Source organism: Vidua chalybeata, chromosome 22, assembly GCF_026979565.1.
Source record: "Vidua chalybeata isolate OUT-0048 chromosome 22, bVidCha1 merged haplotype, whole genome shotgun sequence".
Classification (NCBI taxonomy): Eukaryota; Metazoa; Chordata; class Aves; order Passeriformes; family Viduidae; genus Vidua; species Vidua chalybeata.
This window is the reverse complement of record NC_071551.1, coordinates 1,134,792-1,150,883: the sequence shown is the minus strand read 5'-3', so window position 1 is coordinate 1,150,883 and position 16,092 is coordinate 1,134,792. Positions and strand designations below refer to the sequence as shown.

General features: G+C 42.9%; 1 protein-coding gene across 1 annotated transcript in view; it reads right to left on the bottom strand.

Annotated features, from left to right (window-relative positions):
* TMCO4 (transmembrane and coiled-coil domains 4) overlaps positions 1–16,092 on the bottom strand; it is a 39,991-nt gene that overhangs the window by 18,810 nt on the left and 5,089 nt on the right. Inside the window, 9 exon segments of the mRNA XM_053963120.1 lie at positions 2,797–2,859; positions 2,862–2,877; positions 4,357–4,493; positions 4,975–5,139; positions 6,463–6,582; positions 7,077–7,220; positions 7,711–7,808; positions 11,460–11,592; positions 13,459–13,486. Of these exon segments, the coding sequence (XP_053819095.1) occupies positions 2,797–2,859; positions 2,862–2,877; positions 4,357–4,493; positions 4,975–5,139; positions 6,463–6,582; positions 7,077–7,220; positions 7,711–7,808; positions 11,460–11,592; positions 13,459–13,486 (904 nt within the window).

Sequence of the window (16,092 nt, the reverse complement as noted above, 5' to 3'; positions counted from 1 at the left end):
AAAATTTGAGGGAGAGGTGCTGCCTGGGCACTTTTCAAATGTAAATCACTTAGCTTCCTTTCCCTGATAGCAGTAAAGGATTGGAGCTGCCTGCAGTGCCTGCATCCTTCTCCACAGCGTAAATTCCATGCCTGACAAATCCAAATGAGCTCTCCTGGAATTATTTATTATTGCAGAGCAATTTTTGCACCAATCAAAAAGAGCAAAGAGCAATTCAGTTTTGTGAGTGTACTCTGTGAGCAATAAAGCCCTGTTCCCATAATTATGGGCAATGAAAAGGAAACCTAGAGTCTTGCAGGAAGCTCATCCCAACCAAGGTTCTAAATTCCATGTCCATGGTGTGAGCCAAGTGAATAAACAAGCAGCTAATTCATCAGGATCCTGAATATTTGGGCAAGGTGTTGGAAGCTTTTGTTTCTCCAGTCCTTTGTCCAGCTTATTGCTTGCTCAGAACAAAAAAAAAAAAAAAAAAAAAAAAAAAAAACAAAAAAAAAAAACAAAAAAAAAAAAAAAAAAACAAAAAAAAAAAAAAAAAAAAAAAAAGTTTAGCCTTGGCTGAAAAATGCTCATTTTCTTTGAATGTTGAAAGGATAGAAACCTGGGAACAGATCATTGGCCTGCAGCAGCTGAGGCTCGAGATAAATGAAATACATTTCACAGTTTGTAAATCTTTTAGATGATGAAGAACAATAAAGATTGAAAAAGCCATGAAAAAAAATTACTTAATTAACCATTTAGCCTCATAGAGAGTGGCTAATGAATAAGGAGTTTTATAAAGAAAAATTTCCAATCAAGTCCAAGCAAGTGAGAACAGAGTGAGAATGAGAGGCCAAAATTCAAACCTGATTAAGATGATTTCTCCAGAAAAGGTGTGGAAGAAAGAAGCTGTCCCAGAGACCACAACCAATCCTGAGAGCTGGGCTTTGCTGTGCACTAGGGAAGCAACTCACTGGGAAAGGGAAAGCACCTCAGCACATCAGTCCTGACTGGAGGGAGCATAGGACTGGAATTCAGCTCTGGCTGTATACAGATATTCCAGGGCAGAGTTGGCAGAAGTATTCCCAACACTGAGCACAGCAGGGATCACAGCTCAGTGGGATACTGGTCACATGAGCTGTGATCAGAACCAAACAGCCAGTGTGTGACACCTCGCTCCTGTCACACACAGCTGGGTTTCAAGGTTTGGTCTCTGGGGGTAACAGCCATTATCAATTTGCATTAGTTTGCTAATTGCTAAGTATTTACTAAAAAGCATGGGAATCATGATGAAGAAATCAGAGCAATGATCTTCCCACGCAGCAACGTGTCTCTGATGGCTCATTTACTCCAGCTTCTGCCATAATGTCATTTTCTGGAAACCTACTGAGCTCTGGCCCCCCAAGTGATCCATGATGAAGTATCCAAAGGTTATTCCATTGCTTTGCAGAGAAGCATTTGAACAGAATCTGTGTTCCTGCCATGGTGTTTCACTGGCCAATCCATCATTAGCTATTTGTCCTCAGAAATGCCACTGCCATCTGGGTGCAGAGCCCTGCATGACAAGGCCGTATGTTCCTGTTGTGTGAGACATCCAAGTCCAAACACAAATCAGTCTCAGCTGTCCCAGGTCCCAGCTCTGTTCCTTCTGTGGCTTGCTCTGGAATGTGCCTGTGAGAACGCCTTGGCAGTCTGTGCTGAACATGCTGCTTTTCATCTCACAAACAGCTCAGCTTTCAGAATTCAAATACGGAACTGAAAAATCAGTGTATGGTGGGAGCTGTTCTGATACATCACCACGATACTTGGATTTCTTTGGAGTGGCAGCCAACCTTCCAGACCCCTAAGGATTTCCTCCCTAAGCTATGGGCTCGTGTCATTCAAGAGCCTGTAGACTGAAATAAAAACCTGGAAATATATCAGCCCTTGGCATTCTCAGGACACAAAAAGGGTAGATCTAGGGCCAGATTAAGATCTGGGCTCTGGCTCCAGTGTAACGCCATAAGGATTATTCTGGATTTGATTATATTTATTTTGAGAACAGAATTCCTGTATTTGAAGACTTTTATCTTAAATAAGAAGTGAAGTTCTGGCACACAGCTGTCAATCCTGACCTTCTCCATCCTCACTTGACTCTGTTCCCACCTTCTTGGACTTTACTGGACATTTTCCTTTATAAAATTCCCTACTTACGATTTATTGTGAAGTAAATGGTTAATGAGTTAAATTGCTATGTGGGGGGAAGGCAGGCTGCACACACTCACTGCTGACTCAACTCCAAGATACAATTTTCATCAACTGATCATAATGATTTTACTCTTTTTTTTTCCTAAATTAAAAATAGAAATCTATTAATAAACAGAACCACAATGGGTAATAAACTGGCAGATGGTTTTATACTTGACTTTGGGGGAAAATTACCATGAACATAGCAGATGACAGTGGCATTTCAGAGACTTAAATGGAAGGCAGGACTCAGGGAATCAGATACACGAGCTGCAGAGAGCTCCTAAGAAAGGCAAAGCATCCTCTGCTGGAATCAGGCAGTGCACGGGCAGCTCCAGACTGATCACAAATGTCACGTTGTTGTTTACAGACCAAAATGACCCACTGAAACCCCTCAAGTGAAGACAGTGTTTTTTTTCTGCTGGACTGGGGGAAATGACAGAAGAATTTGGCTCCAAAGGCATTTAAACATAATTTTTTGTGTTTTCATCCTATCTTAAAAGAGCCAAGCTGTGTTTTTCCCCTTGGAAGAAAAAATTTGTCCACCAGGAGTAAGGAAAATAAAAGAAAAAATGGTTAGAAGGTGAATGTTACCTTTTTCCTGAGCCATTTCCTGCAGGCAGAAGTAAATGACTCTGGCACCCAGGCTGAAGCCAGTGTGACAGGTCTCTGGCCCTGAGATAGAAGGAGAAGAAAAAATGCCACCAAATGGTGTTTTATCTGGAAAGAGAGACTGGGCTTAGGATCCCTGAGAGCCTGAGACACAGAGCACCTGCTTCTGCATCACCTTTGAAATACTGGAGCAATTTGGTTGGTTTCAAAGGGATCAGGTCTCCTCAAAGTTATGCCTAGGTCAATATGGAGAATGCTACATATCTGAGTATTTTGTATGTTTTGATCTTCAGAAAATCAACTGAAAACAGTCTAATGATCAGAAGTTACAACAAAGCGGATGTTCCAAACATAACCAAAACAGATGCCGTTGTTGGTTTGAAATTTCCAAATGAAAACTTTATTCAAGGAACAAAATTTTCCTAGAAATATTTCAATACACAGAAGAAGAAGGTAATACAAAAATACCAACCACTTCCAGATTTCAGGCTGAGTGACAGCAGCAGCATGTAATGGTTATAAAAGATGATTTGGCTTTTAAGCTTTAAGCTTTTATCTTGAACAGCCTAATAAGATTTTCTGTAAGATTAAAGGGAGCCTAATCCCAACATCAATGAAAAATGTTCTTTGTAATATCCAGGGAGCAGGTGTGCGATAGACACCCCAGACATCTCATTAACTAGTTTTAGACTCTCTAGCACACTGGAATGTGCGTTTTCACAACAGCAAATGCTTAACAGGCAAGAACAAATGCCCCATAGCAAAAGAAAGGGCTTGTATGAAATAAAGTTTATTGAGTTTTCTAGGACTGGGTTTTTATGAGGGATGAAGTTTGCTCCTCCTCTGCTGTTCCACCTTGCTGGGACATACAGCTCTGGGGCCATAGCTCCCCTTGGACTCCTCCATAATCAGCAGTGACTGGTGTGAGACAAACACATGGCCAGCAAAAACCAGTGCTGGCCCAGCAAATGATGGCAGGCTCTTGGGGGGCAAAAATGTCTTTTTCTGAGCCTTTTCAGAGAGACTTCTGTCACTTCTGTCAGGTATCAGCCAGTTCCCTTTCTCTGTAGGCAAAGCTACGGCTCACTGGGCATTGGCTGCCACCCTCTTTTCTCTCAGATTGCTTTGCAGGTGCCTCTTAATGATCCATAAATATTTTTAACACTTTATATTCTCCTTTCCTGTTCATCCATCCTCACCTCCTGCTGTCTGACTTCTACTAGGTGAGTGGGCCTGGCTGTGTTGTGACATGGTTAAGCCACAGGTAATTTATAACCTGGATCTCTTCTTCCTCATTGAGAAAAGCTTTTGGTTAAATGGAACAAATCTCAGCAGGATTTCTCTGATCCACTTGGGACCTCCTCCTTTTCCCCAGTAAGCCAGGTATCTGCTGGTCACCTTCATGCAGCACTCTCTGTGTTTTTGTTTTATTCATTTTTGTCCCCTTAGAAAGATACCATTTAACCAGCATGACTGTAAAACTTCACCTCCCTGGGCCAGTTCCCTTCCAGCTGTTACTCCTGGATAGCTGTGGCCAGTTACCTGCTGTCTGCTGAGCAGGATGTGTGCGAGGTGTTTGCCCACTTCAGCAGAGCGATGCAGACACACTCCCCAGGGGTTGTCAATGACACTGGCAACTGTCAGGAGCGACGCCGGCCAAGTCAAGGCTGTCACAATCCCTGCAACACACAGAGGTTCCTTAGAAAACATCAAAATCAAGAGAGTTCACTGAAGTTAAAGGTCAAGACTAGGAGCTTATGTCATTTCTAGCTCTTCTTTCCCAATGGCTGTGCTGAGAAATGCTTTGCTGGGCTAAAGATAAGAAAGAATCTGATGTTCTGGCACGGGGAGGGGGGGATGTGTGTAACCTGCGTGTGGGGATGTTTCTGTACAGCAGTAAATGTGTAATAATAGAGGGAAATGAACAGGTGAAGGAAGGTGTTTCCAGCTGTAACTTGAACAGAATGACGCAATGACATGGTGGCTCAGTCCAGGAAAGCACCGCTAAATTACAGGTGTGGTAGAGGAGGTTCTCAGGTCACTTCTGCTGGGCAATGCCAGCACTGCCTCCTCCAAAACATTCCTTTTTAGGAAAGCTCCTTTAACATTGAAACTGCACAAGAGCCACTTAAGCAGATCTGATAGGATTTAGTTTCTTACCTGACAAGACAGTGAATTTTAGGGCTTCTTGAGCCATCATGTTCACAAAACCATTCAGCAGGGAATCCAAGGCGTTGCCAAGCTCCATCAAATACTTGGATTCCCAGGCCAGGCAGTACTGCTCACTCGAGTGCAACATGCTGCTCCACGGGGCTGTGAAGCTCCCTGGGAAAGGTTGTAAAGATGGAATTCATGTTTGGAGAGAACACAATGGCTGATTCCTGGCAAGAGGAGCCCAACAGAGGATCAGAACTGAACCTGCAGGACACTGGAATATTCTAGCAATGCTATTAATGACAGATCAACACTGAAGGGCAGAGCAGAACTGTCATCTTAATTAATTAAAAGCCTTCACACACTGTTTCTTCCCCAAACAATGCAGGTGAAGTTGAGGCAGCTGCTGATCAAAGTGACACAAGATGCCCCCAGTAGTGTGTCTTATTTGGGGACACATGGATTGGCAACTACTGGCAGCTCCAAAATCACAAGGTGGCAAATTCCATAAAACTCCTGTTCTCAGTCCCTCTGTTTGAAGGAGTGTGTACACAGACAGACAGACACTGTTGTAAGGAGGAAAATTAATGACAACCCTAGTTTTGTTCTTTAAAACATTCTAGCAGATTGCTAGTTATGGAAGAAGAATGTGTGTCATCTCTAACTCCCTTTTACGGGCAAACAGACACAAAATGTTCCTGGAGGGACACACTTGCCTCTCTAACTGTGCCTGGGAGCCCTCCAGTTCTGAGGATTTGGACCTCTGGCAAGCAGAGAAAGAAGCCAAAGCACAGCACTGCAAAGTGAGGAAAACTTCCCTGTGACAGCAAGCTGCAGCCCGGCAAGTGACAGGGTGAGGCATCCTTCTGCATTAATGATATCCAGAGTTAATTATGGTACTTCTCAATAAACTGGCAGCTGTTCATTATGGTATTTCTCAATAAACTGACTAGCTGAAGCTGAGCACATTAGCAGGCAGGTGACATATTTTATATGACAAGCTACACCAGAAAATAAAGCACTACAGACCTTGCAAGGTTTCCCCTGTAAGTCACCTTCAGAGTGCTGTGCTTAACAGGATTTACTTGACAGAACTTTCTTGCCAACAAACCTCATTTGCTGGCAGATATAGAGAGAGTAAAACCACACTATTTTCTGTTAATTCCTGGCAGATAAACATAAGGTCTCAGAGACACTTTGTACTACTGCTGGCAATCATCTCCCAGACAGGCCTTTTCTGGCAAAACCATGCAACAGTTCCTATCAGAAACAATGCTGATATGGCTGCTCCCAGTCCTGCTATCACCATCAAGGTAATGCCCTCCTTTTTTCCCTCTGTTTGCCTGGGATTGCAGATTGGGTTGCAAAGTTTTATGGTGAGAATTGACGTGGTTCAGTTACCAGACATGGTGCTTTGTGAGCACAAATACAGCCTGGAGTGGGTCACAGCCACAGCTCTTGGAGCTCCTCTCAGCTTCTTCATCATGTTCTTACCATATTTGCCAGTGCACAGCCATCCAGTGATTGCTATGGTGATGTGGAGGTGCTTCCCTTCCGTAAGTGGGAGGAATTCAAACTCTTCTATGGCTCCCACACGTTTCTTCATTTTGTATCCTACACACAGCCAGGAAGAAACACACAGCTCAGAGATGGCACAGAAAGGACACCCTCTGCTAACAGTAGGAGTTCGTTAAGAAATTAATTGGGTAATCTGGAGAGGGTTTTTTTCCTTCCCAAAACCCTCAGTCAGCCCATGCATTACTTATTGCTTAGTAAGGAGCCAACATGATCTTTCTGAGCTTATGATTTGAGGGAATCCAGCAGAAGGGTTTTTTTTTGCTGTAACAGCTGCTTTTCTCCATGGCAGCATCTTTCTAACCCAAAGCAGGAAGTTTTCATTTCCTTCATTAACCACACATCAAATATTCTTTCCCTATTTGGTCACCAGGGGCTACACAGTACCTTAATTAGCACTGAGACAAAAATCTCACAGATTACACCTCAAATCGCTTCCCTCACTCTGCAGAGAGCTCAGTGGGGTCATTAACTGTGTTTACAGACATGATCCTCTGCCCCAGTGGCTGAGAATGGTGTGGTCACTCTCTTACCAGTAAGACCAGCTCCTGCTGCTCCAAAAAGGGATGCCATGACAGCAATCCCAGCAGTGGATCCTAAAGCAGCTGCTCCAGCACTCCCAATGATCGTGGCAGCTCCTGCAGCAACCAGAGGGGCAGCCAGGCCTCCTGTCAGACCTGAGGATGCAGCAAGAGATATCACCAAACTATTATCCCTTAAAAACCCCAGGCAGGCATTCCCCTGTGCTGCTACTGCTGCTGGAAGAGCTTTTTGCAAGTCCAATAAAGAGGCTCTCTGAGACCCTCCCCAGGCCCTGAATCTCTGCCCAAACTCTTTGGCTGACTTCAGATGAATGAAGAATAATTTTAAAGTCAAAGGAAGACTATGAGGTGATCTGGGGTGAGCTCTGCTCTGCTTGTTCAGGAAACATTGATCTAATCTCACACTTTTGATTTCAGAGTTGAAGATCTGATCCTCTTATGACAGCAAAGAAGGAGAAAACATTTTAAGGGGTGACAACCTCAGTTTAATACTTCCCCCATCTAGTGAAGCTACACCAGAATAACTTTTCCAGCTATCTCTTTCATGTTTATTTTTGTGGGGCTGAAAATACTTTTCTTGGAGTCAGACCCCTGTCTGTTCCTGGTGCTGTCAGGGCAGCCTCACCAATCACTGTTCCACCCCCAACAGTTGCCAGACCGATCAGCAGGTATCTCTGCAGCTTTTTCCTTCTTTCCTTCTTTTTTCTTGAGACTTCTGCAGTTCTGTGGGGGAATTAAAAGTACAAAAACTAAGGGAAAAGCCTCATGGATAACAATGCTGCATCAGAATCTGCTTTTATTCTCCTCAGTGTAACTTCCCTCCCAGGAACAGTAAAAAGGAACATGCAGGTGTGGACTGTGACAGCACACTGAGATTTATGAGCATGGATTTAGAGATTTAAATTGAATGGATTAAATGGACCACAGATTTAAACTGAAACAATTTAATTGCTGACAAAAGCCAACAGATATTACTTACTCAGAAAACCCTTCATAATAGGGATGAAGCTTGTAAAAAAAATAAAGAAACAAAAAGTCAAAAGCATTTCATTAACTATATGCTGCCTAAGTGCCCTAAAAAACCACAAGAAAGCTAAAAAGAAACAGGGAAAAGTGTTTGAAATAAAAGGGAATAGGGGTAATTTGTGCTAACCAACAGAGATGCAATTAAGCTGTTTTCCAAAAGCAGTGTTTACTACAAGCTGCTTTCTAATTGCACATCACAATATAATACTCTAATAGAAATTAAACACAGTCATCAGTGTGCATTTAAGCTGTATTTTAACAAGCTTATCCGAAAGAGGTAAATAAACCTAAAAGGAACAAATACCAGTTATTAGCCACTACTTTTCACTTCTCTCCAGTGTCTTTGCTTTCTCTCTTACAACAAGTGCTTCCATTTCAGAGGAAAGTGGGAGAAACAGAGGATACTGGAATAAGTTGTTTCAAGAGGAAGGTTCCTTCTGGCCTGTTTAAACAGCAGTTAATCCAGGCCTTGAAATGTGACAATTTATCTTGCTTCCAAACTTGGATATTTTCCCTGTTAATCCTAGCCTAATTTTGGATTTTCATTATCCATATAATTGCTTAATCTTTCCTGGAAGCCCCTAAGCACATTGTAATTTTGATTAAGACAATTTTACACGAGTCCCAAACAATATGCAGCTTTGTGAGGCGCAGCAGGAGGGGAATGGAGCTCAGTGGGTGAAATCCCTGAGTTACTGCACTCACTGGCAGAACTCCCACGGACCTGCACCTCACAGAGACTTTGTCTCCACAGAACCCCTCCAAAAAACCATTGCTCATTACCTTATGCAGCTGCAAGCATGGTGTCTGCAGAGAGCAACACCTCTCCAATTTCTGCACAGCCACAGCCACTTCTACAGCCCCATGGACAAAGCAGGGTTTGGCTATCAGAGGATCATGGAATCACTGAGGTTGGAAAAGATCTCCAGGACCATCAAGTTCAAACTGTGCCCAATGCCCACCTTGTCACCCATCCCAGAGCACTGAGTGCCATGTCCAGTTGTTCCTTGGACACCTCCAGGGATGGGGACTCCACCACCTCCATGGGAAGCCCCTTCCAATGCCTGACAGCCCTTTCCATGAAGAAATTCCTCCTGCTTTAATCTGAACCTCCTCTGGCACAGCCTGAGGCCATTTCCTCTCATCCTCACCAAATGCTCTACTTTGTGCCTTAGTCACCAGTCTGAATGCTTGGCTTAGGATAAAATTGCTCCTGGAGTTCTTTATACGAGTGCTGCAGCCAGGCTGTTCATACCTAAGCTAGCAATACCCAGCAATTTCTGTTCTACATGAAGTTCATCAGCTTTTACTGTCACTGCACTGTCTCAGGCTGAGAATAATGACAAGAGAGCTGGAACATGTCTAAGTTGGAGTCAGTTGGAATAATGAGCAGTTTGAGTTATGTGGGGAGAAAGAGAGTGGCAGCTAAATCCTGCCTGCCAATGCAGTAAATAAAAGGAGAAGTTTTGCCTGTCACTTCTTCCCTTCTGGAGCTGCCAGCAGCTGCTTCCTAATGGCTCCTCCATTACCATTATCACTGCATTACCAGACTGCTTTTATCCACTGTGGTAATTAACTGCTGCTTCTGATATTTCTCTACCCTCACTGAGCTGAGATGTGCAGCTTCTTGCCTGAACCACAAATTATATTCAGAGAGATTGTTACGGGGAATTACAGGTGATTTTCCAATAAGGAAAGGTGCAGGAGCACACATTAGCAAGCGAATGTTGTGATGTTTTCCAGTTTCTTACAGAACTGTGTACAAAAGAAAGGTTCTCACCTGCAGGTCAGAGCACATTTGGTGCAACTAACACAGTTTAAGTGGTTTGAGCATTATTCTTTAGAGAACTGTACATTTAATCTCATAGGTTCTGGGCCTCCATCCAACATACCCACAGCAGCAAAGGCAGGAGCAAAACCTCCTGTTAAGAAATATCAGTAAAAACACCTGTGCAGGAGCTGCGAAACCCCTCGTTGGTTATTTCTGTTCCAAAACCTCTTGCTGGTCAAAGTTGGAAGCGTCCCAAGTGCATAATGGTATTCCCAGCCCCAAAATCTGTGAGGTCAAGGTGGTGACAGGTTTATATTTTCCTTCCTTTCCCCATTGACTCCTGACTTCAAACCAAAGAAAGGGTCATCAATTCCCCACAAATTTCAGCCTTGTTTAAGTGCAGCAACAACAATGTGTTTGCACTGTGGTCTTGGGCTCCTCTCATCACAAGGATTTTTCTTCTCTTTTTATCCAATAGACATTTACTCCCATGGCTGCAATTTGGGCAAAGGACAAGCTAGGAATCCCACAGCAGACACACAGGAAGCCTGCTGGGCTGGCAGCAGGGTTTGAAATCCACACTGTTCTTTTGCTGTTATCAGACACAGCTTAAAGGGCCAGCACTGTTTGTTTTCACAAACTGCAGCAAAACAGTCGCCATTAATACCAACCCTTGCTCCTGCACACCAAATGTTTAGAAGTCCACGATCTTTGAGATTATTCTGACTTTCCCTTTTTACAGTGTGCTATAAAGTTAAGCATTATTTAAACACAGCTGTTACTGGAAGTTACCCATCACATGCTGGACCCCATGGTAAACATCTGAGCTGAACCATGGCAAGGGTGTCAACTGAAGACTTTATTAGCATTCAGGGTAATCTCATAACCCGTTTGCTGAGTTGACAGATGAAAACATTTCCCTTGAAAGTCCACTAGGGACATGTTTACTGCCTTAAATATTGCTAAACTGTCGCACAATTTCTGCCCGATGAGAGGAATATAAAGATACTACATCTCTTATACATACCAAGAATAAATCCCATGTTAATAACATAGAATTATGAGCCAGGTCTGTACATATCTGAAGAGTCAGCTTGTTGCCCTCAGAAATCTCCCTTCAATAGGAGTCATCCAGCTGTCTCTTAAAGATGCTTAAAGAGAGATCCAGAGACAATGAACAGCTGAGGATCTAATCCTGATTATTTGTAGGAACTTCATTCTGCAAGAGGCAGTTCTATCTGAAGGATATTGGGCCAAGAGACAACAAGATCTTTGTGATGTATTTATGCAAAATCTACAGTCTCTGAGAAGCAACTGGAAAGAGGAAAGGAGGCAGCTCAGTGCAGAACAGCCTTTCCCAGTGTGCAAGGCCAGGTCTCAGCTCTGATTTTAAGAATGCTGAGCTTTTCTTCTTGTCAGTGCTGTGAGAGCTCTGCAAACCTAATCAAGCCATAAATGATTACAGTAAGAGCCATGTGGGGAATAATCAGAGACTGGACTTAGGCACAAGTAATTACTGCTAAGTTTTTGAGCACTGGCAGTGTTTTTTGATCCCATATCAACCCAAATGTTCTTACTCTGACTCTTCCTCTTTTTGTTCCTTCAGGCTCTCAAGCAGAGATTCCTCCAGGACTTCCAGATCTTCCAAGGGAATTCTCAGCAGCCAGCTGACATGGCAGATCAATACCCTAGCTCGAGCATCATAGGATCCTTGAAGAGAGAAAAGCCCAGGAAATCAGTCTGATCAGTCTGATGGCACAGTTTAGTTAAGGAGCAGAGTACTGAAAGAATGTGTCACAGAGCAGGTCCTTCCCCCAGGCCCTCTTTTTCTTCCAGGAACATGAGAAGAGACTGATAATTGGAAAATCCTTCTTCCCTGCAAACAGAGCCACTACACCAGGTAATGCCTCTGTGGCAAGAAAAGGATCTCAGATCCTTTGGTCTCCATCCTCTGTGGCAGAGGCTGGCTGGCAACTTTACAACAGAGAAATGCTGCAGCAGGACCACTGCTAACTGGAAATATCAAACATGTCTGTGTGGGTAACTAAGCACAGCCCACCTCAACTGCACCACTGCAGGAAAGTGGCATTTTGTAAAAATGCACCTCCATACAAAAGCTTTATCTTCTTTGGTGGCAACAAGATGCACTCAGGAGTGTAAAGCTACACACTAGCTCCCCCAGCAGCACCACGGACAAATGTTTGCTTTTACACTCCCTGCTGGAGATGCAGGAGTGGACAGTGCACTCAGACAACAACAGACAACAGAACTGATTACTCCTGGTTTTGTAAGCAGGTGTTCTTGAAGAAAAGGCATCTTAGAAGAAAAGACATCTTAAAAGTAATAGATTTTAAATTATTTGTGCCAACTCTTGCTTTTTTAATGTGTTTCTCTCAGCAGCACCTACTACTTCCTGATGTTTGGCTTTTATAAAGGGTTCTTGGTGCACTCTGGGATGAAAAACACAATTGTTTTTCTCAAGGTGGGTGAAGATACCAGCAAGACCCAATTACAAAGAATGTTTGTGATACCCACTGCACGTAGATCAAATATGGCATTGGGCAATCTATTAAGATTGTTTGTTTATTACCATCATTACCAAGATACCAAACTAATTCCGTAGCCTTTAATGACACTCTTGATCAGGTTTGTGCTTAGTTGAGAAACTAGGGCAGGATTTATCTTCACTCCTTCCTGAAATGGGGCACGTCCTGCAAGTCCAGGCAGGTGGAACGAGCCCCCTTCTTTTTTTCTGTCTGCTGACATTGCTGGTTTCCTTCCTCACCAGCCTGGTGGGATGGCAGTGAGGCTTGGAAAGATATTTCTCCTAAATTCCAGCTTCACAAAATAAGCGGTTTTGCAATAACTGACTTGTCAATTTTCCATTAAAAATAAAGCAAGAACAAAACTTGTTTTGTTCTGCAGTGCAACAGGCTAATCAGCAATCAGTGAGTTCTTTCCTGTGAGAACATGTTAAAACAGAGATTGAAAAAATGCAAGTAGTGATAGAATCCAGGCTTCTTTTAGAAATGAACATTCTGTTCAGCAGAGAGTCTTTATTTCATTAATTTTATCAGACTAATCCATGTAATGGATTGCAAACCAGAGAATTGTTTTATGTGTAATATAATATGTGAGAAAAATCACATTTATTTATAATGGGCTTCACAGGACACTCTGGAATTTATACCCTGATATGTTTTTTCTTTTAGGCAACCAGCAGAAAATATTTTAGGCTGAGATTTTCATAATAGCTTTACTGCCTTCCTAAAGGAAGAGATCACCTGATTCCCTGGAAACATTGGAGAAAAACCACCCCACTCCACCATCATTTACATCTGCTTGCCAATATATGCTGTGTGAAGGTAAGGAGGTGAAGAGCTCTTCAATTTTCAGTGGGTATTATTAACCATTCCTAAAAAAAGAGTTGTTTTTCCTGAGGGGATGCAGGGAAGGAGTGTGCAGCTTTTGCCAGAGAGGAAGCTGAGGTGAAATAGGATAGTACCTCTTTGAGTACTTCAAAGTATCAGATGTAAAATCAACTGTATTATTTTTACAAAGAAAAAGTAAACTTACCATCTTGAAGAGAGAATGATAAAAGGCCCTAAAGAGAAAAAAAAAAAGAATATTCAATTTTAAATTAATGATGTAGGTCTGGAGGGATCAAAATGGAGGCATAAAATCCATCAGATTGATTGAATTACTGTGGCAGCTCAGTTCGTAAGAGGGAAGCAGAAATTTACAATTCAGTGAGGCAGCACAGAGCAAAACCAATCCAAAATTCTCTGAAGGCCAGTACAAAGGGCTGGACAGAAGCAGATAATGCTTGGTACATGCTAAGGCATCCCACATTTTTTGTTATTTTGTTATGATCCTGATCTTACACCAGACTTCAAAGTTTTGAGGAGCAGGGCTCTAATCCTCCCACTCTAATGCCTTCTGCTCCCTACAGTCACATATGCAACATCACTAACAGGTTTGAATGTTCCTCTAATGGCCCCTATTCTCTTTGGCATTCTGGGAATTCACAGCTTTAGGCAGTAAGGCTGAACTGGCATCTAGTTCTTTTGGATTAAGTGAGTTAAAAAACTCAGAATTTATGGCTGTCTGTCAAGATTGAGGGACTTGACTTCTGTGTTGGCTCTTTACCATAAAAAAGGGAAAAACAAGTCAATTCAATTGATGGTTTCTATGGATAAATCTATGAAAAAGAGACCAGTGTTTTTACAACTGTGTTCTCTTTTATTGCCACTGGACAAATTCTAAGCTCTTTATGTGACTACATTAAGCACCAGCTTAGTTGAGCTGCTTTCCTCTCCTACACACAAACATGGCACAGCTGAATTTTACACAGAATCCTTTCAGCCCTCTGGGAACACAAAAAATGCAGCCAAATATGTAGGAGGCTGCCAAAGAGTTTATGATTATTAGTCCTGTAAGCTCCCAAGCACAGTTTGTGTAGTAAAAATGTCTCTAACCTGAGAGTCCTACCCATGAGAAGTGCAGAATGCAGAACAAACCATCCTGAACCAACCAGGAGAGGGACAAACTGCAGACTGCTCCCCAGGCTGGCTGGTGGGGTGTGGGAATTGGAGACACCAGTACAGAGGGAGGGATGTAACTGGTTTCCCAAAGCCTGAGTACTGGGAGTGCCCAGGGATGAACTATGTGGGCACCATCACCACCTCTCTGGGTGCATTTCTGGGGGAAGAGTTGGCACAGAGGTGTCAAAGCCCAGCAGAAGGCGCAGGGCTGGGAGCCTTGAGCAAAAATCTGACCAAGCAAAGGGCCTCGAGTCTAGAATAAGGTGAAGCTTGTTGCCACAATTTTCCACAGACTGACATAAGCAGCCTCTGGAAGAGGTGATGGTTTGTGGGCAATAAACTCTCCCTGATTGAGGCTCAGGGAGCCGGGGCTGTGACTCAGGTCCTGTCCTGTCTGCCCAGTATCACCTGTGGCACCTCGTATCAAACCACCCCAAATAAATCTGCATGTACACACATGCCTTTCAAAAGGTCAGGGATGCACGTAGGTAAACAGGTGATAAACTGCAAAAACTGTTTTTATGGCATCCATGCCAGTTAGTACACTCAAATTTAAGCTGCAGTTTAGGCTGTGCACATCCTGCACATGCAGGCAGCTGGAATCCAACCAGCAGCGATTAGTTCACAACTGGTTTGTTTTCCCCCCTAAGCAGCAGTTGTTATATTGCAACCTTATTCTGAAGTCAGTGTTTTGAATCTCCATGAAAACTCCATGACAAGACAACCACCCATATGACTGAGAAGCCTTACAAAAGAAGGGAGTCTTTATTCAGTCTTTGCCAGCATTTTCTGAGATGATGCAAATTCAAAACCCATTTCCTTAACAACAGAGAGCCCCAAATCCACATTACAGTCAATGTGGGTAGGAAACCACTGGAAAATGGGCATTCTAAATATGTTGAGAGCAAAAAACATATTCATAATAAGAATTTTCAATGTCTAATTACCTATCACAGCTTCTATACCTCTTTTATTACATTGTCTTCTCATACCACACCCATAGCCTGTATGACTATTGTCTTTAAAGGATTCAGTTACCACCATCTGCCTGTGTTAGTCATCTGCAATGACACAAAAGACACAAAGATAACAATCCATAATCCTCAGATGTTCATTGAATCAATGGTGAGCTCACATCTAATCTCCTGACTTTATGGATCATCTCTTCAGCTCCTTTGACATGAAGAGCCTTCCAAAAATGCAGCATTAGTGCCAGCAAGACCTTCCCACTGAACATGCTGAGCAATTAAAGCAGATACTTAATAAACAGTAAATACTGCATCAGCAGCAGCTGAATACAAAGGAGCATTAGAACCATAAAGCAAAAAATCAATAATTCATAAAGCTTTGTCCCGTAGCTTGTTTATTTCCAGGTAAGAAGGAAAAAGCTGATCTCAGCTTATTGTTGATGTTTGCCACACACCGGTGTTTTTTTCCAGGCACACCTCTGCTGCCTTGCTCTACTGAAGTCTTTCATTCTGCCTCTCCTCTGACAAAATCAATCATCTTGCCCACATGCAGATGACTGTGTAAGGGATTGCTGCTGTGGGATTAGACTGATAGTTTTTCCTCATCTTCGCTTTCAACTGATCAAAGTTGTCTATGGTTCCTGTATTCCACCAAAATCCAGGGGATATCCTCAGTTTCATGTCAGGGCAAAATCCCG